Source organism: Hyposmocoma kahamanoa, unplaced genomic scaffold, assembly GCF_003589595.1.
Source record: "Hyposmocoma kahamanoa isolate Upper Pololo Valley unplaced genomic scaffold, ASM358959v1 200, whole genome shotgun sequence".
In the NCBI taxonomy this organism is placed as follows: Eukaryota; Metazoa; Arthropoda; class Insecta; order Lepidoptera; family Cosmopterigidae; genus Hyposmocoma; species Hyposmocoma kahamanoa.
The window spans coordinates 1,491,365-1,515,233 of NW_020653724.1; the positions used below are offsets into that span (position 1 = coordinate 1,491,365).

Here is a 23,869-nt window from a genome sequence, read left to right on the forward strand (position 1 = left end):
GACCATGTGCGCCGCTTAGGGGCCAAGCTTGCCTCTTATCTAGCAGGCAGCAAATCCTTCTGGTCACTGGCCAAAGCGGTCGAATGTAACTTTTGTCGCCCATCTTTGCCATCTCTGCTGAGGCCGGATGGTTCGCTGGCTCATACTGCGGAAGAGAAGGCGAATCTCTTTGCCTCACTCTTTGCAGAGAGTTCGCATCTAAATGCCGCAGTGGTCTGGATACCACCTACTTTCCCTCGGGCTGGCTGTACTATGGCGCCAGTTCGCATACGCCAAAAAGATCTCTGTGAAATCTAGACGTGAATAAAGCTAGCGGGCCAGATGGAATTCCAGCAATAGTCCTGCGTAACTGTGCGCCTGAGTTGTCTCGTGTTCTCGTTGAGACTGGTGTAGTTCCCAGGTCGTGGAAGCTTGCAAACGTGCAACCTGTGCCAATAAAGGGAAGTAGAGCTGTCCCTGTTAACTATAGACCTGTTTCAGTCATTTCCATACTCTGCAAGACTATGGAACGTGTACTCAATAACCGTATCCTATTGTACCTTGAAGACGACGACCTCCTCAGTGATCGCCAATACGGATTCCGACGAGGGCGATCTACTGGGGATCTTCTTGTGTATGCTTGTCACATACGGAACGAGACTATAGAAAAGCAAGGCGAGCACTAGCAGTGTCTTTGGACATTTTTAAAGCCTTTGACGGGGTCTGGCACGCAAGCCTTTTCAGTAAGCTTCCCTCTTATAGGCTTCACACTGACCTTTGCAATTGGATCTCGGATTTATTGAGCGAACGTTCGAGTCGAGTGGTCTTAGAAGACTACTCTTCCGAACATAATAATATGGCGATAGATGATATGTTAATTTCAGGTAGCTTTGCGTATGCTGATGACAGCACAGTTGTAGATAGGTACCTGACCAATGCAAGGGTCAGTGGAGAGGAAATCCAGTCTTGTCTAGAGTCCATGGTTAACCGTTTAGATTTGATACTTCAGGCAGTCTCCGATTAGGGCTATGCCAATCAAATGTTGACAAATAACAATAAAAAAAATGCTCCAACATCTCTCATTAATAATTATTTAAAATGAATATATTGTACAATATACGTTTTCTATCACTAACTAAGAATAATTTTATGTAATTTAATATAATGCAGGGCGTCACGTGTATACCAACCGGTAACATCTTAAATTTATAATGTGATGCGCAATAAACATTTGAATTGAATTGAAAGGACTTTTATTTCATAGTATTTAAGTTGTTTATTATTTGAGTACAAAAATTAGTCGTTATTCGCTGTGACCATACACACACTCACTCGAGATTGCGGTGCTGACAAGTGATTTGGCAATCAATTGTTCGAGAATTGTTGTTGAAGAATTGTTGTTTAGAACTGAAGATCCGGAGGACGGTTGCACTGACTACGAGAAACAGCCAAGAGCCATCAAATAACGCTACTTTAAAACAAAAAAACGCAGTGAATTCACTCATTCATGAGAGTCAGAAAGTAAAAAGTTTACGATTCACAACAATTGAATGTCTCCAAATGGTTAATATATTATGTATATGTATGTGCGTACATTGCGTCCACGCCCGTTCTTCAGATACTCGTATAAGTAAGTAAGTCGAATGTGAGTAAAAATTCTAAGCTGTAGGGTAACTCTTAACAAGCCGCAAGTAACAGTGCTATCAGGCTCAGCTAGATGAGTTTGCTAAGTTAAGAGACCAACAAACAGCTCATAAACTATGTCTTGACCTTACACCAATTGTTTGAAGGTATGTTTTTAATTTGATTAAATAGTTTTCTGCATAACAATATTTCACGAGTGCACTTCTATTTATAAGAGAAGAAAATTTTGTGTCTAAATTTCTAACTCTAAAGAAAATTCTGCAGTCATTTCTGCTGTACCTATTCCTTTATAATTATGTACCCGTCACCTGTCTCTCAGCGAGGAAGCAAAGGTTTACTTCTCGCATTTTCGGTGTTATTATAAGAATTATTCGCATAGTGTGCATAATCGTCCCGATCAGTGTAACGCATTTAGGTTAACAATGTGTTTTATAAAACCGTTGTTGACGTCTCTATGTACAGTACATGAAATATAACATGGAAATTACGGTAAAAGCTGAACTTGCCCGAACTTGTTTTGAATTTCAAGGGAAAAGATCAATAACAATAATTTCCAACAAATATCCCTACTTACGAAGAACTCGCAGGTTCTAAATCTGGACAAAAAGCGCCGCTACGAGTAATGACCATAAAATGTTTACGGCTGCCCGGGCTTTTTATTTAAGACGGAAATTCGTAACGCGATGAAGGTATTAAGCGCGAAGGCGCTTTAAGCTGGTTTTCAAGGGATTCTTCGACCATAACTTTCGATTATGGTACAATCATTATGGCTTTGCTTGTTTGTGCGATAATTTGGAGAATGTCTGGTTTTCCGAATGGAGGCGTAAGATGGCTGGATTCTAATAGTCCGCGTGTGCGTGTGTGTGTAACCCCGCTGCTGGATACGAGTCTCCTCTAAAGACTACATAATTTTAAGGAACATTGTAAAGATTTAACAACAAGCAAGTTTTTCCACGACGTATATTAAGACTCGTACATTTTAAATGAATTAGGTTTGAATTTACACATAACGCTAAGTCCGGACTCCGCCATAACAAGTATTCATAAGAAACCACCTCCTTATGAAAAGTTGATACAGACAACCTCTGACTACTCCTAGTAAAGACTATTAGTATTGAAAACACGTAAATGATTAACGCTCGGAGACAGGCACCATCATAACAGATGAAAATGGATATCCGAATTTGAAATTTGCCAATTTCAAAGGTTCATCAAGTGCAAGCAAACTCATAAAACAAACTTCGGTCAATTTAATTTGTTGTTTTTTGACTTCGGAAATATCTTAGTATTTTATTTCAAACTGCCTCTGTGGCCGAACGGTTACCACGCTGCTCTGCCACGCAGAGGTCCCGGGCTCGATTCCCGGGCCGAGAGAATTTGTATGGCCTACTTTTATTTCTCTCGTGAGTTTGGGTGTAATTTGTGGCTGTTTGTGTTTGAATGTGTCCTAGGAATGTGTCCTTGGCATCCACGACACAGGGTTTGCCTAGTGCGGGTCTACGAGTGTGTGCATTATGTTATTTTAATTTTTCAATATAATTCGGTCATTTTATAATTAGAGCAATTCTTTTTTAAATCATCTTGTCCGGTACACTTACTATTTATGTATAATATCATTTATTACACGTTACACTGCTGGATAAGAATCTGTTCTTTAAGCGATGGCCTATCAATCCAATCGTTTGTAATGTAGATAATTTCTTTTTGCAACATAGTGTTTAGGTATTATTTAATTTAATAATATTATAATATAATTTATTTTTATTTAATTAACAGTACAAGGCTAACTACATTACATTATAGAATTTTATTATATTACTATTCATTTTTCTGTGGCGGTCATGATTTTGGAGTCTCGACTCCACAAGGGAGTCTTTGCTAATAGATCTGTTTACTTGTCGCTCCACCGAGTTCAAAGCGATCAACTACTGGTATGGGATGGAGCCATTCCAAATGTGGCAATACTCCATACACGGTCGCACTTGAGAAACTATTATACACTTGACCTTAAAAAAGACGCGAGTATTAGCCAAGGTCTCGATGCAAAGACCAAAGCTGAGGCTGGATGAAAAGGTAGTTCTAGGCTGTCCCTTATCAGCAAATAACAGTTCGTTTGGTGCTAAAATAAGGCTAAGGTTTAATGTGTTGATGAGAGACATGTGCGGCCTGTTATGGTACCCTGGTCTTGTTCAAATTTGAGTTTAAGTTTTGAATAAGGATGAATGAACTGAATTAACGGCATAGCCCTGTAGAAATGTACGCAGTGCGTCAATTGCTACTTTGCACTCGCTCTTAGTGGCAAAAACCAAAATTGTACGGGCTTAAATCTGGGAATGAAGTGGTAAGCAATTTGCCCCACGCATAGATTTGACGCAAGGTGTCGTACGACGTACTGCAAATGATCTGACGAACTCTTCAGGGCTATTGTGTAAATGGATACCTCAGAGAATGTAAACTATCACCAGTATAGTAGCCCAGCAACATCAGATTTATTACCTCAGTCAAGATTTTAAAAAATTGGACACCGAATTTACTAGACACAAATTATTATATACGATTCGAAGTGATACAGACAAAGTGGTGGCACGGAGTAAAGACAATCAGCTTCCATTTAACATCTCTACTTGTTTAACCCCATATGTTTAACCCTATTCATACAGCGTTAAACATGTACAGATGTTAAAAGTCGATATCGTGCTTATGAGAAGCATGACGGAGGTAAAGGATCTAGAAGTATTACTTATAGCAGAATTAACGTTTCGGGAGCATGTTGTAACTATTTAAAAAAACTTACAAAAATTTGGAGTTGAATGTTTTTAGTGTTCACGGGTTTACAAGTATCAGTGCTCTTGTTGCATTGTATAATGCCCTTGGAAGATCTGTACTTGAGGCCATAGGCCATTTTATTTTATTTTATTTTATTTTACATTTGTAGGGAAACTAACAGCTAGGTACAAGTACATACAAAAAAATAAATACAGACGGTCAATTACAAGCTTCCACAGATAATAAATAAGCTTTATGTTTGGTCTGTGCACAATTAATGAGGAAAGAATTCAGAAAACAATATGATTAAAAAGAGAAATTCGTCCAAAGAAAAAGAAAAGAATTACACTCTAACAAGAAGACTTAAAAAACTTATTACTAAGAAGTCGTTTAAGTTGGTCAGGTGTGGTACAAAATAAGTGAATATCGTGCTGTTTTGCTATTTTCTTATAGTATTCACTCGCCCTAATGAAGTATGAATTTCGTCTGTAATTTACTTTCGTCAAAGGAACATGAAGTATGCTGGGATGTCGAAAAGAAGCCACTGGAACACGTAAACCAATGTTACTGAGAAGCTCAGGACAGTCGACCGAACCACTTGCTACTTTAAGTAAATACAGAACATCAGCTATCCGCCTTCTTTCGTGTAACGGGAGTATATGAAACTTTTGACGCCGCTTATAATAATCAGAAATATAGATCTTGGATCTAAATTGCAAATATCGTAAAAAACGTTTCTGTATTCTCGGATTCCATATTTGAGAGGCGTATTCTAAGTGACTACGCACAAAGGCACAGTAAAGTATTTTAAAGGTTTTTATTGAGCTGAAATCCTGTGATATATGCATTATAAAACCGAGCGCTCTAGATACATTATTAACAATTTCATTAACATGAACGTCAAAAATTAATTTACTATCAAAAGTTATACCAAGGTTTCGTATCGTAGTTACTCTAGTGATATCAATGCCTAAAAGTTTATATGATTATATTATTGGGTCAGATTTACGCTAGAAAGTACAGACATTGCATTTAGATGCGTTTATGTCGAGTTTGTTCATGTTATAGTACGTTTCAAATCTGGAGAGGTCTTCTTGGGTTCTCTGTGCGTCACGAAATGATTTAATCGGAAACATTACTTTCATGTCATCAGCACACAAAATTATTTTAGCATAAATAAAACATAATGACATATCGTTGATGAAAATATTGAAGAGCAATGGACCCAGCAATGAGCCTTGAGGAATGCCGGAAGGTATTGGCATAGATGAAGAGGTATATCCATTCAATACAACAGTCTGGCATCTCTCTTTTACATAAGAAGAGAACCATCTATACAAGTTACCCTTTATACCAATATTTTGAAGTTTACGCAGAAGTACAGTGTGGTCAATACGATCAAAACACTTACTGTAATCTGTGTAAATTACATCTACTTGTGACGGCTCGGACATGTGTTTAGCAAGGCAGTCACTACACAAAAGAAGGTTAGACGTAGTTGATCTGCCACTCAGGAATCCATGCTGTACTAGACATAGTGCCTGCTTAATGGACGCGTAAACCTGGCCATAAACGATTTTTTCGAAAATTTTTGCAAACAAACACAATTTTGATATAGGCCTGTAATTCTCTACTATGTCCTTTAGACCTTTCTTATGTATGGGCGTTATATATGCAGACTTCCAGATTTTGGATACAATGCCTTCAATCAGTGAGCGACTAAATAATATACAAAGAGGAGTGGAAAGAGAACTAGAGCATCTAGAGATAAGTATTGCAGGGATATTATCTGGGCCGGCTGACTTGTTCAGGTCAAGAGACTTTAATAGCTTGCATACCACAGACGCGTTAACTTCGATATCGCCTGTTTCACATGCGGAGTTAACAATGTCGTTAGGTGCGCTGTCAGTCTGAGGGCTATGTGAGAAAGTTGAATGAATGTAATCACTGATCATATTACATAATGACTTCCCCATTACTAGACGTGCGCTGCGCGTATTGAAGTGCAGCAGGATATGTGTTATTATGATTCTTTAATTTCACATAGGACCAGAACGCTTTGGGGTTAGAAGTGATATTTTCCTCAACATCCGACATATACTTATCAAACATTGCTTTTTCTAAAATCCTTGCTCGATCTCTTAAAAGTGACAAAGGATTGAAAGTCATGCCGGTTACTATATTTTTTATACTTTGAGTGATATTAATGTTTTTCTTTTAAAACTTTTATAAGAGGCCTACCAAACCATGGAGGGTATTTTGATGACGAAGTAACTAATTTTGAAGGCACAAATTCAGTTCGAAGGTCGCACATTCAGCACGCCATAGAAAAAAGAGACGGCATCATTCAATGATCCGCGATGCAATTCAAAATTCCAGTCAATCGCATGGAGTTTACAATTAATAGAATCATAATCCCCAGACTGGTAACAATATTTTATATAGGGCAAGAGGATGGAGTTGTACAAAGTTTGCAGAAATACATAAAGCAGGATGATACGGATCCTCTGGTACTAAGGGATTGGAACAACGAATTACCGAGATTTCAATATTACAAAATACTAAATCTAACATTTTACTTTTGTTATTGTCTATAAAATTATATTGTGATAAATTACATAAATTAAAAGAATCAAACAAATCCGTCTGAACAGAACCCCTAATACCCCCTGGAACAATAGACCCGTGGGCCATCTCGTCTGCCACCCATATCAAGTTGGGCATATTAAAATCTCCAATAATTACAAACTTATCGCAAGGATTATTCAAAACAATGTCAGAAAGGTGCTCAGAAAATAATGCCAGTTGGTTAGTTGATGAGGTACCTTTGTTTTGATTGCAAATATATACAGTACATAAGTTGAGTTTGAAAGCTACCTTCGGCTTCTGGTGTTACAACGTAAGAGTTACCCACAAGTCTTCAGCGTTAGAGCACCAATCGCTGCGAACGGCCGCAGTGAGCTCTTTACGTATAGCGATCAAAAGTCCACCACCCAAGGATTGTTGAGCAAACCATGTACCTACTGTCAAATAATTCACTATCTTTTATACCTTCTAATAACCAAGTTTCCGTTAAACATATAATATCAAAAGAGTTCAAGCAAATATTTCTATAGAAATTAGAAGTTTTAGTACGCAAGCCACGTACGTTCTGGTAATAAATGTTAATCATTTTTGAAAAAAGATGTGTTAAATACTGAATGATATAATGTATAAAGGTAAAATAAATAAATATATGTAGTTAAAATAAAATGAAAGCGTGAACTCGTTGCAAAAATTAAATAAGTAAGCATCAATGCGCGTAAAAATAAAATAAATAATGCGATCGCTATTATCTTGTATAAGAAACATATTAGCGGGCGTCTTAGCAAACAATTGACACATGTAGGGTAAACAATAGCAGTAAGCGGCGGTGGGGATCGCAGCGAGACCGCACGACAGCGAAACAAAGGTGAGCGTGTGCACGTGATAAGCGAGTTCGTGGACTGCCAGTGGCTCTCAAATTATAATATGTGTTGTTAATGTATTCAACACAAGTATGTATAAATTTTGAAAGTTGAGACGAAGTAGTGAGTGACAAAAATAGCTTTGAAGCGAGCACGATATCACTCTGACATTTACTAAGCAAAAATAATTCAACAAAAACGACATCAATAAAACAATTTAAAAATAATCTTATTATAAGTAGTAACAATGTTATAGTCACAATTATACTAACTTTTTTAGATCCGCTTCCGACTTTATAGCTATAACGTGAGACGTGGGGCTTTTCCTTGCATAAATTTTGCACCGCTTTACCCAGGTAAATGCAAAATCCTTCTCCTTAGCCAATGTCTTCGCTTTATTTAGTAAGAGCTTGTCCTCCAGAGTCAGATAATCGTTAATAAAAATCCTGTTTACCCCGGGAAGTTCCAGGTCCGTTGGAATAATAGTAAATTTCTTAGCTGCAGCCACGAAGTCCTCCTTCTGATACCTGTTATGCACCGACACGATTATAGTTTTATTGACTTTGTCATTTCTCAGGGGAATCCGAGCTATGTAGTTTATATTTTCTTTAGGTATAGTACACTTAATGTGATCGCCAAGTTTGGCGAATATCTGGAACAGGTTTTCTGATTGCGTTCCGGGCTCTCATTTTATCTCAATATTGTTCATACGAGATCTTCGTTCTCCATCTCGAACCAAGCTTTCCAGCTTGTCCATTCGCTGCTGCAGCATCTTAATCTCATCTCTTGTTTTAGGCAGTATCTGGATTTCTTTTTTGATATCGCTTATTTTGCTGGATAAGGTGTCCACAGAGTTATGCATGAAATTTATAGATTCCTTCACATCCGCAAGCTCCGGTTTCACATTTTTCAGTTCAGCTAATTCCGTATGAATGCTCGTAACACTAGCCACCAGCTGCGGAAGTGATGCTGTTAAAGCTGTTAGCCGCTTTAGTTCCGTCATCACATCGCCGAGGTCCACAGTGGATTTAAGTGACGTGGCTTTGCTTGAAGATAGGTGGGGACTCGCTGAATTTTTGCAAGTAGTGCATCTCCAGGTGGCTTTTCGATCACCAAGCTTACGATAGCCCACTTCCGTAATCCCAGCGCAAGGAAAGTCGAGATGACAGAGACACACCGAACATTGGACTCCGTCTCTAAATTCAGCGTCACATCGTTTACACTTAAACATTGTTGCTAATACTTTGGGAACTACTGACTTACAAGAGATGACAAAGTGGTGGGGTATATGCGTGTGCACAGTCCGACGTCGAATGGGAATAGGCCATATGGCAAAAAAGTCGTTAAAATCCAAAAACAAAGATCTGCAAAAAGAACTTCGTTCCGTGGCTTAGTTGGCATGGCGTCTGGAAAGGTTTGCTGGCAGACGTTGTTTAGAATAAAGCCGGATCGAAGGATCTTAGTGTTCAATTGCATGAATAATGATTACAAGCCAATGGATTTGCTAGAGACGGAACGTTGTCGACGTTCAGCGTCAGTGATTGTGTAATTAAATATTGAACAAGTAATTTACGTATAGTAGCATTTCATAACGAGTGTGAATGCTACTTCGAAACAATATGGCTAGATGAAAAATTAATAACAAATTAAATGATAAACACATCAAATTCACTAAAACGGTCTTTGGGATTTTATAAGTGTAGAGTGCATTCATGCAAATAAAAAATACTCTGGCACTTCGGCTTCAAACCATAACTGTTGCGATATGTAATTGTTCAAAGTTTACATTACATGACATTACATAGAAATAACGTTATTTCAACTGTTAGCTATTCTATGATTTCGAAATGATTACGGTTCGGAGCCGAGATGCCATTAATCATTATTTGTGTCGATGCTTTCTCAGTGCTTTCCAAATTTGATTCGTGACTTGTGAAAAATCATGGCTCTGAACTCTTTATGTCCCGCAGTCGTTACGGCTAGGAAACGAGGCCCTATTGTTATTATTTGTGCCCCCATCGAGTTGTTCTTAGATTTTCGCAATTGTTGTACACAGGAAATTGAACTATTTTTATTTATCGGGTCTAAATCACATATAATTGTTTATTCAAACGAACCAAAGATTACAGGTCCCATGATCACGGCTGACCGATGTGCCTTTATTTATTTCATTTTCGTTTATATTTCTACCCCGTACAAGAATAATTGAGTTTCATTTGTAACTTCAGTATTTATTCCTCAGTATGTCTCTAGTAGGAACAGCTCAATAATATTTCCAGGACTGTATTGTACTGGTAACACGGGGTTTGGTGTCAAAAGTAATTATCTTGTCCTAGGCTCAGTTAGAAGAAGAATAAATAACAATGGTTTCAAAAATAATTAGTCACCAAAATTGACAAAATCCCATCAACAACGTTGAGTCGTAATTGTATTTAGTCAGTCTCTAGTTTCGTTCAACAGAATCATGGAAACGTAAAATAAAATAATTTAAAACTTTGCTGCCAATACAGTTTGCCAAAGTAAGCCTTAAATAAAATTTGATAAAATTTGTAATTTAAATTCAAATCCAATTAATCGCAGTTTTCATTCTCTCAGAGTTTATAATGAAGTGTTGGGAATTGAGGAAGGGTTTATTAATGGTATTTTATACATGATCTCCCTTTAAGACGGCCAATTTTGAGATGATTACTTTTGTATATTTTTAGCTGTTTTGTTATCGAACATTCGTTACGACAACACGTAAGCGAACTCTTTGAATAACCGTAAAAGCATTTTGTAACCTTATATATAATTCAGTACTGATCAAATAACTTTCAAAGAGGCACAAATGTTCATTCATTTTCTTAATAAAATAAATCTTTTTTACTCATCACTATCCGTAAAATGAGTTAGATAATAGTGCAGACAATAATATATTTTTCTGTTGTTTCAGACAAAAATGAGCGCGCCTCTTTCAACAGCATGGACCAAACACTTGGCGATGGCATGAGACAAACACCGACATGCGTCCCGGCGCCTTGTTGGCGACCTTGTTTCTGCTACTCCACCGCTCCGAAATGAAGCACCCAGGAGATTTCCCCGAAGTAGACTTTTATGAGAACCCCTCGATCCACCACCACCACAGGCACAGACACAAGCAACAAGACTCCTTCACCGATAGCTTCGCGTATCTCGGACCTTTCAAATTCAAAGATAATCTAGTTTATGACATTGCTCCTTTAGAAAATGAAAGAAAGAATGACTGGATGAATATGTCTAATGACCAAGTAGGAGAAATAAAGGATAAGAAACATCTGCACTGGCCAATAAAGAGAGAAGCAGTTATTGAAGGAGATCTTGTACTTGGAGGTCTGATGATGGTTCACGAGAGATCGGACAATATGACATGTGGCCCAGTAATGCCTCAAGGAGGAGTTCAGGCATTGGAGACGATGTTGTATACACTTGATTACATAAACAATCAGTTAATGTTAATCCCTGGAGTGACGCTGGGTACGCATATTTTGGATGACTGTGATAAAGACACGTACGGATTGGAAATGGCTGTGGATTTTATCAAAGGTAACGTGGATTCCTAATACAATTATTAACCTCAGACCTTGGGCAACGTAAGAGCTATATAGCGCTCTTTACGAATATGTAGCGCAAGTCAATCTTGCCACGGGTTACTTTTTAATATCCGAAATCTCATGACACAAAATTTTTACGAACATGACTTTGATTTAATTTACTCGATACTATATTAAATTGTTGAAAAATGCCAAATACTCATTTTATTTTTATTTCGGGACGAACAAGTTGTGCGTAAAAAATGGTGGTGGTAAGCGATACGCCTGTCCATGACAGATGCAGTGTCATTTAGAGCTCTAAATCGCAAAGATCTTATAGGCACTGCCCTTGCGTCCGTTACCTTGACACATAAATTGACAAGTCCCATGTGTGTGTAATTTCACCAACACCCTTAGCCTTCAAACCCGAAACGCAGCAATACCTATACGCAGCGATATATATACTGCTTGGCGAAAGAAATAGCAATACAACACAGCACACATAAAACAGGCAATACTTCTCTGGACGATTTCTTTCATAAGGAGCTCTACTGCTACTATTTCCTTATGTATAGTTGAAAAAACCTAGTAATTTGGCAACACCACGTTGATAGCTGCAAACTTCACTCTGACAGACCTTCAGAGATTTTGTATCCAAAGATCACGCATATTTTTTTTTTTCAGGTTCAATAAGCAACATAGACGACGCAGAGTATGCGTGCAATGCGACGGCGGTGCGCAAAGTGATATCGGGCGTGGTGGGCGCAGCGTCCTCCGTCACCTCCGTGCAAGTCGCTAACCTGCTACGCCTTTTCAAGATCCCGCAAGTAAGATTTACCTAAATATACAAGTTAGCTACTTAAGTAGGTACACGTCTTTTTGAAATACACGAAAACATGGATGTATTTTGGGGAAGATTGGTAGATATACGTACAGATATGATAATAGTGAATGAGACAAAGTCTGAATTTTCATAATACAGATGCAGTAAAATGTAATCGGGTCGAAAACAGTACTTTGTGCACATTTACATCGCTTTAAACGATGTGAGAGTGAGACACGAGTACGATTAAAATTCCAAACATTTCATTATTTCTTCAGTTCAGAATATCCCGGGGGGTATTTGTAATTTCATCGATTTGCAACAATCACGTACGTGCTGATCATAGTTTTATGCTGACCATTTCGTTGCAGTGATGGAAATCAGTCGGCGCTAGATGATGTGACGATGTTGCTGAACACAACAGTTCAAACATTATAATTCTGTTTATTTCACAGTTAAACAAATTCCACTTCATTAAACACTACTACTTATTTGTAAGGCAGCTTCGATGATTAGCGGCTGCTAATTGCGGTTTTTATAATTATCTCTTTTTCGGTTTTTGATGTTAAGTCATTTATTTAAATAGAAAACTATTTATTACATTAAATAAAAGTTCTTGTGTAAATTGCCACCGTTTAAAATGTAAAGAAAATATCAATCCAAGAGTGATGGCAGACGATGTACTGTTCCGTCTTTCGGTGCGAGAAGGACAGCAGGTTCTGGTCTTGTGATACTGCATTTTTAGAATATCTACTCCGTGTTGACAATAACAAAGGATTCGCTAGGGTATGTTACGTCTTTCCCCCCGTCAAAAAAAAGGTATGTTACGTCGGCTGTAGTATTCATGCCAACTCAACGAGGAGTCAAAGTGGTCGCCTTGACCGAACACAGTTGGAATAGATATGTATGTGTAGTATTTAAAAGAGTCGCATATATAGTAATATGCGTTATTTTCTACCAGGTATCATTCTTCTCGACGTCACCAGAGCTGTCGAACAAAGCTCGGTTTGAGTATTTCACGCGCACGATTCCATCAGACCTGCACCAGGTGCGCGCTATGGTCGAAATCGTCAAACGACTTGGTTGGAGCTACGTCTCAATTATTTATGAAGAATCCAGCTATGGGATCAAGGTTAGTACGAGTACCCAGTTCTTTGAGACACTATTACACTGAGATTCGATCCTAGACGGGGCGGTGCGATAACAAGACGACAATATGCCGTATTTGTTGCCATGATTTGGCTGCAATATTGCCGTTGCAACGTTGTGACTGCCGCGGCTACCTGCCTGTCCACGCCCAAACGGATTAAGGGCGCTCCGCGCGGCGCGGGCGGCACGCCCAACAAACATTTTGGCGCTAAGGGCAACCTTTTTTAGCGCTCATACTCTCATTAATTATGTATACGAGCTTCCATAATAACGTTCGGCTCTATTGTGGTTATAGGTATAAATAATTAAACCTTCAAGAGGAATAATAGTAACATAGAAAAAAATATTACTTTAGGCGGTTGTACGGAGTTGGACGGAACGGTTGTACAACTCACTCTCATGGCTTTAAGAAGCTAAAACACTAAAAGCAAGTGTACGGTGTCTACTACCGGTTGATGTTCTTAAACAGAGTTATTAAATAACTTATACCACCTAGCAAGTTTTGCCGAGCCCTAAAAGTTAACAAAAAAGCTTTTAGTGTCTTAGAAGTGTTCATTATAAATCCTATAGTTAGAGCTAGATGCTGCAAGAGTCAAAATCCACCTTCAAATCATTGCTGGCTAAACAATGGGGTTAATCAGTCAACCTTAGGTAAAACAATGGTTTTTTGAAAGAACCTCTATAAGACTGCAAATCGTATGTGCAAACTTCAATAAATTGCCTTATAGAATTTAAAGCACTTGAATACGCCATACTACAACCTAACCTCAAAAATAATATTATGTTACGTATGGTAACACTATAGGACGCCCTAAGTTATATTCACATTTATACACAATATATGAGGATGGATCCAAGATACGAATTGTGATGTCAGAAAGTGAACATCAGTGAAACAAGGAAGCGAATGTTGAGGTCATAAACTACGAACTTCAAATTAATTTAAGCCCATGCCAACGTTATTAATAGTGGGAACATTGTTAGAAAACTATGGTTGCCTTCATCTCAAGGCAGTGAAGCATTAGCTGTGTTTGCAATTGAACGATTACACGTGTCTCACAAATAGCTTCCATTTAAATTTCCAACAATAAATTGTGATGACAAATCAGTATTGTATTCATATGATGTAGAAATAATAATAACGTGCTAAACAACCCACCAATTACCTGCATGGTCTCAGACTGGACAGTTCCCCAGAACACCCAGACCAGATCCAATTTCGAAAAGTTTATTTCCTAAGTTGATCTTACCGAGAATCGAACCCTGATCATCCACAGTGCAAACTTTTGGGCCATCATTGCCAATTTGAAAATATGATTTTTCTCTCCGAAAATCTGTAGCTACACTTTTTGATAATAATTATTGCACATTCAAGGGCGACCTCGCGGGTGTGTCCTCCTAACAATACCTATGTTAATATACTGTGCCATTGTGCACGTGAGAAAAAATACAGCTTCCTTTTACCAATTCGGTTAAGTATTGCACGCACTGGTGAACGGAGGGTGCTCAGATGTAATCCAGTAAGTACTTAATTAAATAGGAAGCTTAAGAAAACTTTCTTGGAATGTGGTGAGGGTAATTACGTCACGTTTATTTCGATACTGAGAGAATGTATGTAATTGTATCATATTGAATGAATGAATTATTAATTAATTAATTAATCAACTAATGAATAAATAAATAAATAATTGTAAGTTCCTGTTGCCTTTTCTTAATATAAATTTTAATCATTTCAAAATAAAGCCGACATTTACGAGTTTTTAGCAAAAGGTGCTAAGGTGAAAAGCTCCAAAAAATTAGCAAGACGATAAGTTGGGAAATTGCTATACAAAAGTTTAATTAAAAGATAGCGTACTTACCTTGCACAGAGTAACTTCTAAATATTTTACCGATTCTTAGCGGTCGACTCCTTTCGTGGGCAACTCGTCAGCACAATGAGACATTAGAGTTTTTCGAGCGTCAGCGTCTTGCCAAAGGAGGGGGGTACTCAAAGGTTGTTTCAAAATTTACAGAAAGAACGACTTGTAAAATGAAACTCCAAAACTTTAAAATTATTTAGGATTCCGTTCGTAACTTTCATTGGTTTAAAAAAAATAGTTATTCGTTATGCAAAGTTGTTGTTTGATTCGAGTGCTTGTATTGAAACCTGAGCAAGCGAAGGAAGCAAGATTGAAAAAATAGATTCCTGAGCGTAGCGAAGGTTTCAAGTCACGAGACGCAAAACAACTGTGATGCTGAGCGAAACACGCAAGTTTTCACCTTATTATAGCGAGGAAAATGGTAGATGAAAGAAAAACAGTTGAACTTTCAAACATCAGTACACGCTAGCGTGCCAAAAACGCTTTTGCGTGCAGATTTCTAATGAGAAGTCGCCCCGCGACGGTGCGCGAGACGCGGAATCACGCGCGCGGTAGCGGAGACGCAGATCTGCGACAACGCTCGGTTTAATCTGCGGCGCCACTTAAAGCACTTACTCATTCATAGTTGATCGCCGTAGTGATTGTACATGTAGCTGAGATCCTTCTTTGACAAGAGTGGTTAACAATATAGAACTCATTCTGGACGCTGCAGTTATACTGTCTATTTGGTTTTTGTTTACTCAAATAAAAAGACACCGAAGATATTGGGTACATCCCTTTCTACGAACCGGGTCGATTAATGGATCATTTCAACTTTATTTCAAAGATTTAAGTATTAGGATTATCTTTTCAACTACACACGTAAGTCAACTGCATGCTTTGATTATTTGTTAAGGAAAATCCGAACGACAATTAATGGACTAGATACAAATTGGTTAAAAATCTGCGCGGTAGTGCGGAGTTTGCCATTCCTGCCGTTCGCCTCTCGGCGCGCGGAGAAGCGCCGTCGGTGCGTTCGGCGGCGAGTGTTTTCCAAACCAACTGAGGCGCTTCAGTACAACGTTAAAAAACGCAGCTCCGCGCTCCGTCGCGGGGCGCGGTGCAGTGTGTTAATCGCCTAACGAACGCACGGCACGGATTACGACTCATACAAACTCCGCATAAATCTGTACTTTATTTGATTTGGTGTCTAACGATTTAAGTTTTTAGTTAATAATTTTCCACAATTGTACGTATTCAATATTTTCCAAATTAAAAGAATAATAACATACGGGCAGACAATATAATCTAAATAACGGTTTCCAGTTTGCAAGTTTGCTGGCACGATGTTACATAGGTACATTATAAATTATTAAACAATAATGTATCCATAAAATACATAGATCCAATGTTGTTAAGTTTGCAGGCACGGCCCTTGGCGACTCGCAGGCAAAAGCTAAGTTGCATACATTAAATTATCTTTACGAAATCTATAGAGCATGCACAACACCTTAGAGACAAAACAGAACCAGGTTGTAACACAATAAGTTAACAGATCTTATCAAAATAATACAATTTTGGTTCCAGTTGGGACTTAGGCCGTAACACACGGAGCTAATTGCGTTACAATTTCATATAGTCTTTTATTAGTTCCTTGGGATATTTAGGGTTTCTGCACCTAGCAGTGGCGGAGAGCGGATATACTCAAAACAGAAACCGGATCGGAGAACATAAGAATAAAAAATCGGTTGTGCAACGGTGTATGCGACGTAATATTACATTAACTCTCCTACTAATACCTTCATCATCATCACCATTGTCAACTCTTTATACGTCCCGCAGCTAGGTACTGATAACGAGTTTATACTTTTTGTTGTTAGTAGCAGTAGAAGAGTGAAAGAGTTTGTCCAGGGAAATACTGCCACCTTACATATTTCTGCCGAATAATATGAGCATGACTGTGTTCCGATTTTGAAGGGTAAGTAAGAGTGCTGGTAAAACTACAGGCACATGGGACTTGTCAACTTACATCTCAGAGTGACAGGTGCAATGGCAGTGCCCCGTAGATGTTTGCGATGTAAAGCTCTGAGCGGTGTCTGTCCCGTCACTTGGTATACACAAGACTACAGTCATGCCCAATGCTAATTGGGTCGTCCACGTTTGCCAAGGGCACCGCCTTCGTCGACTTCCAAGTTTCATCACAATGATTTCCTTCACAGTCAATGTGAGTTATTGTTAGTTCACATTCAGAAATGCACGTAACTTAGAATTTTAAATCATAATTAAGAACTTGCCACCACAATAATTCCAACCCTCGATCTCTTTCATGACAAGCAACCGTTCCTGGACTACGCTATCAATTTCTAACTTAACCAGAAAATTTAATAACCATCGAAAACACTGAAAATCACAAACTACCTCCGAAACAATTATTTCCACAAACAAATAACTCGCACCCATAAACAATTAAACGTAAAACGTATACAAATAGTAACACTAGTCGAGGTCTTAGGTTTTCGCTATTGCTACATATTTGATAAAAAACAATTTTTCGGCTGCCCACCGCAATAACGGGACCTGTAAAAAAGTCCGAAATTATGGTTTGTAAAAAGTATTTCATTCCCCTATACAATTTTCGTCATATTCCATTCATTTTTCTCCATATTATTCTATACTTATACAATAACATCTACTATCAATTTTATTATAGGACATTTATTAATGTAACTTACACCCTTTGCCTCGAGCCGAGAAATTCTGTCTTTCTCACCTGCCCAAGTGTATTAATTTCTTTGCATATTTTTTTTTTTCATTCAATGCCCATAAACTGCCTCCGTGGCCGAAAGGATACAAAGCTGATCTGCCACGCAGTGCCCGGGTTCGATTCCCGGGCCGGGAGAAATATTTATATGGCCTACATATTTTGTTTGTTCGTGAGTTTGGTTGTAATTTGTGATCTACGTGTACGTCTATGGCACCCGCAATATCGGGATACCCTAGTGCGGGGCTACGAGTGTGTGCGTTATTATTATTTATTATTATTATTCGCAGGCATTCGAAGAATTGGAAGCTCTTCTAGCGCGAAGTGACATCTGCATTGCTGTGAAGGAGAAACTAGTGAAAGACTCGGGCGTAGCCGACGAGAGGGCGTACGACGAGATCGTGCAGAAGTTGCTTACCAAGCCTAGAGCTAGAGGTTTGTGTTATTATTGGGTAGTGAACTAGTCCATTTTTTCCCATTACTAAAACATAATATTGTCTCGGTTTCAAAAACAAATCGGTTTTGTTGCCGATCACAAGAGAATAGCCTGTAGATATACTATTTCCCTTGCCTGTTCGAATCCGTCTGTCCCTTTCCACATAGATTATTAAAACAAATTTCTTAAGCGTAGTGTGCTTAGTGCCAATTACTTTTAGACTCTGCAATAGCAAAAGTTCACTTTTCACATCAATGTTCGTGTTGTCCGTAGAAGTAATATTTTTATTGCAACATGGCGACGACGGTCCACATTTCATTTGTCATCTTTTTATAAATAATTACGTCAATGAACATGACGCCTCCCTCGGTTTGGGCTAATGTACGCGGATAGATGCTTTTTATGGAAACCAACTGTAACAAATTTATAAGTATTTAAATGTGTTATGATGACTCAAGATAATATTTCACAATAGACTTCAAAAAGAGGGATGTGAAAATACCTGTGGCAAAATCTCTCAACTCACATTCGAAATACAGTATGGCCTAAGGTGTTATTAGGATTTCTTTTAATTAAAACATCTAAGAAAGCTAAATCACCACAATTCTCTTGTTCCATAGTAAATTGGATCTTAATACTAAAAGAATTAAGATGGTCCAAGAAAGAAGGTATGCTATCTTTAGGTAATATTGTGAAAGTATCATTAACGTACCGTGTGAAAATCTTCGGCCTAGCTGGGGCCATGGGTAAAACTTGCTCCTCGAAGTCTTCCATGAAAATATCGGCAACAACGGGAGATACCGGGGAGCGCATTGCTATACCGTCGATTTGTAGGTAGAATTCATTATTCCACAATAGATAGCCTGATGTTAGGCAGTGTTCTAATAATCCTGCATATTCAATGGACATATTATGTTCCCTCAGCTTTCTACGTACAATTTCAATGCAGTCTTTTACTGGTAGGTTGGTAAACAGCGACTGAACATCAAAACTGACCATGGTGTCATCATCATTTAACCGTAGATCTTTGATTCCACTGATGAAATGGTATGAATCCTTCACATGTGTAGAAGTGTTCCCTCTCAATGGTGACAGTACCTTTGCCATGTGTTGCCATTGACACACCAACCTACCAACTGGCTAACTATGGGACGGAGTGGGGTGTCAGCCTTATGTATTTTTGGTAACCCATACAGTTTAGGGGGTTTTACGCAGCGGGGTACAAACTCACTTACATCAAGTTTCAGCGTATCGGAGTGCTTAGATATTAAGTTAGTTGTTGTTTTTAATATCTTGGTGGTAGGGTCTTTCTTCACCTTTTTATACGTGCTTTCATCCGATAGTCATTCATCATTCAGTAAGTCAGTTATTTTGCTGTTATAATCTGACGTATTCACGACCACCGTCGCGTTACCTTTATCTGCACGGAGGATGACTAATTCAGGATCTTCGCGGAAGGTTTTCAGCGCGTTATATTCATCTCGAGTAAGATTCGGTCTGGGCTGTTTATTTGAACGCAATATTGACGAAACGTCTTGGCGTATTGCCTCCAAATCTTCCTTTCTCATGTTGTTTTTAACTAGACAATCCTCAACGTTACAAATAATTTCTTCATATGGAACACGACGAGGAGCCACTGCGTAATTCAAACCCTTTTGCAAAACTGAAAAAGCCATGGGACCTGCAAAGGGCCCGAAACGTCGGTTTGTTTGAAAAAACAATAGTTTCATTTCCTATGTGTAACAATCGCGAAAACCTAAGAACTCGATATTACTATTATTTATTATTTTCCACGTAGCTTTGCACTTGTTTGTAGCTCTGGAAATATAATAGATATTTTGACGCTTTTTGTTAATTGGATTATCCTCTTTAGTCTTGTAGATAAAAGGTTATATGCAGTTTTAGTCTCATTTCTCTTTGTTGTTCTGTATTCACATAACATATCCCTTTTTTTTTACAGCACAATCGTATTCCACGTGAAAGCCATCTTGGTTTTTCTTTAACAAAATTTTTTACTCTTACTACAGGAAAACACAATTGATAAAAAAGTTTGAAAGTGTCATAAAAAGCGTTAAAAGCCTCATTGCAGTTCCTGGCTGTTCTTGAATCGCTAAAGCTGAGTTTGCTCAGACATTCTTTGAATTGTATCGTATTTTCAAGAGAATAGTCTCATCTATAGGTGTACCATTGCTTTAATTTTACTAATTTTCCAACTGGGCATCGAGCAAACTGTGATGTGTGATCGGATAACGCAAACTCAGTTACTTCTACCTCACACCCATTAATATTATGTATAACAATATCAAGACACGTACCACTACTTGGACGGGTTGATTAATATAATGCTATTTTCAGATTAAAACTCTGCACTATATTCGTGTGTTATCACGTCCATGTATAAAAAATTGTTAAAAAGTTCTACTCTTCTGTTGAACAAAGTAGTGTAATTGCCATTTTTGTATGTTGGTAAAGATAATATAAAATTAGTGTGAGTTAGTTTACAAAGTTTTTCATTAATGAGGTCTACAAGTTTATGATAATCGCAAGTTATTTTAAAGTCATTTTCTCCTATCAGTATACCACAATAGTCATTATTCGAAAAGTTCTCTAGTTTTCCCTCTATATTATTTACTAATTCCCGAACACGTCCTCCTGGAGTTATTATAATGACACACGTCCTCAAATGTGTCAGCTTTGCCTACTATTAACGGTAGTATTTTGTTTATTCTATTGGTACTCAAAATACACAGTTTCTTGTTTTCTCCTACGTTATAATAGTTTTGGATTGAATTTGTAGTTTTATTTTTCATGTCAGGTTTTTCATTATGTATATTTTTACGTTTATTTACTGTTTTATCGTTAACTTTTTTGTTCTTGTGTTTGTTTTGCTTATTTTTATTCTCTTCTTTTTGTTTGATTTCCTGTTGTTTTCTAGAAGTTTGTTCTTCATTTTTAGTAATAGGAGTAGAAGTTCATTTTGCTGTTGAATTTTTATGCTTAGGGTTTTTTTAGCAGATATGTCAGTGTCATTTTGGACAATTAGATACTTATTCAAGTACACGGATGTCACAGGACTTATCTATAATGATTTTCTAAAATAAATTCGTTTTTGTTGGTGTCATTGAATTAATGTATGTACATGTCCTTGTATTTTCTGGTTTTACTTTCCAAATTTCTAATTATCTTTTTAAGATGGTTGTTTTAAAAAGTAATTTTTCTATTTCCTAGGCAGCGCCTCTCATTTGTGCTCTAACTTCTTCTTTCAGTTGGTCTATATGTAGATCTCGTTTACGCATTGATATGTCCGGAACGCTGCAGAAGGATTCCATGCTGCAGTTTGTGCCAAACGTATTGTCATTAATGTCATTGGAAGCTGACTTTATCTTCTGTCTTAAAGTCACATACTCGCTATCTGCATATAGTATGGTCGATTTAAAACTGTCTTCTTTCTCGTCTCCTTTACTCGTTACCTTGGCTTGGTCCGTATTTGCCTTATTATAGGTGCCATGGTGTCGTTTCTAATTTTATTATCAAAAAAATCTATTTTGTGGTCAAAAAAAATGAATAAATAATGTTATTAAAATGAAAATATTAATAATATAATATCAAACAAAAAAAAGTTTTCTTTGCTGCGGTTCAAACTGTGAGCTGCCCGATCGGCAGTATTCGGTCACTGCCACAAAACTACAAGTAGTCTTATCGGCTTTGGTGAAATTGTTAGTCAGCTTTTTAGGGTCGTATTCCAGAACTCTACTCAATGCTGAAGTCAGGATTTGAGCAGACTTGAGTATGATTTCAAGCACTGGAAATACGACCCTAACGGCAAGGATTTGAGTATAATTTTCAGTGCTCACTACAATACTCAAGTCCTGACTTGAGTATTGAGTAGAGTTCTGGAATACGACCCTTAGACTTGCATTTAAATTAACGCATGACGGGTGGGTAGGTCACTTTATATAGCACAAATATTCGAAGTCCACTGCACTCGAATCAATGTTTACTGGCAACAATGGAATTCTTGAACTGAATATACACTATTAGCTACGATTATGCACAGTTATCTTTACACTTTAAATTCTTTTAGTTGTCACATTTATGACACGAGTTTAACTTTATGTTTATATGATTTTATTGTCATTTAGATATAATTTTTAAGCCAAAATATGATTGTCACTTTCAACTGTATTGTTTGATGTATTTAATTGTTCTTTTTTAAAGATAACACTCCCACTGGTTAGTCATACTATATTCTATCTATTTATGCAATTTTATTTTGATTATGGACTTGTTTACTATTTTTATCAAAATTATTAACACAACTACGATCTTACTACACTGCCCCTAGATGGCGCTCTATTTTTAAGTCTTTCGTTGTTATGATGACCCGGTGAAAATTGCAGAAATCCGCTGGGCGGAAGCAGCATGAGACCGGCCGTTTGATGATCTTTGGGCCTATGTCCACCAGTCGACGACGTTGAAGTGATGATGATTATGATTTTTGTGTTCTGTGTATATATAATATATATAATAATTATTATTATTATTTGTTGTTTTCTTAAGTAGCCATACATGTTACAATAGTTTAGTTATATAATGTCCAATAAGTCATGGTAATAATTGAGAAGTACTTAATACAAAAATTCACTACAATTTTCTACATGCTTTATAACAGTAAATAATTATGAAAAATTTTAATTTAACTAACATTTACACAAATTATAAAATTAGTATTACATTTAAATAATAACATTATACATTACATTCTGAGATTAACACTTTTAATTTCATTCCGAAGATAGAAGAGCATAAACAGTAATTAAAATGTGGTTTAAGAAGATCATAAACATTATTTCTTAAAACTTATTTCATTGATCCAAATTATTCCGGCGCGTGTTACATTCGCTCCTACACTAGGCATAGCCTGTCCCGTAGGTAACCAACTCAAAGGTGAGGTTACAACATAGAAAGCGTGGATTCTATAATCTTATTCCTATTCATTTGCCCAAGTTACATGAATACAAAATAATATTATTTAGATGTACTGACAAACAAACACAATAATGTAAAGTATATAATTACTTGTACGAATAATAAAAGATATTGTGCGTGCGTGCGTGCGTGCGTGCGTGCGTACGTGCGTACGCGCGCGCTTGTGATTCAGATATGAACTCTCAGCATTTCCTCAATATCCTCGTAGTATAGTGTATTGAGCCACTTCTGCACTTTCTGTTTCACTTCCCAAACTGAACACCCCTTTAAGGATACTGTGGCGCTAACCCTATTGTAAACAAAAGGACCAAGAAAAGAAATAAATCTATTTGCGAAGGCAGGTCTTCTTGGGGCACTGGGATTCTAAATTTACGTTTTTGAAGCATAGATGTATAGTTAGGAGAACTTCTGAGACGTGCGTGTTCCCTCATCACCATCGCCATATGAACACTCCTACTATATATAAAAAAATGTAGCACGTTTCAGTGGA

General features: G+C 37.5%; 1 protein-coding gene across 1 annotated transcript in view; it reads left to right on the forward strand.

The window, feature by feature from the left end:
* Nucleotides 1–23,869, forward strand: part of LOC113226753 (metabotropic glutamate receptor 3-like) — a 201,552-nt gene that overhangs the window by 172,172 nt on the left and 5,511 nt on the right. The window contains exons 2-5 of the mRNA XM_026459482.1: nt 10,768–11,396; nt 12,068–12,210; nt 13,168–13,338; nt 18,245–18,389. Of these exons, the coding sequence (XP_026315267.1) occupies nt 10,838–11,396; nt 12,068–12,210; nt 13,168–13,338; nt 18,245–18,389 (1,018 nt within the window). The 5' untranslated portion in view covers nt 10,768–10,837. The remainder of the gene's footprint in view (nt 1–10,767; nt 11,397–12,067; nt 12,211–13,167; nt 13,339–18,244; nt 18,390–23,869) is intronic.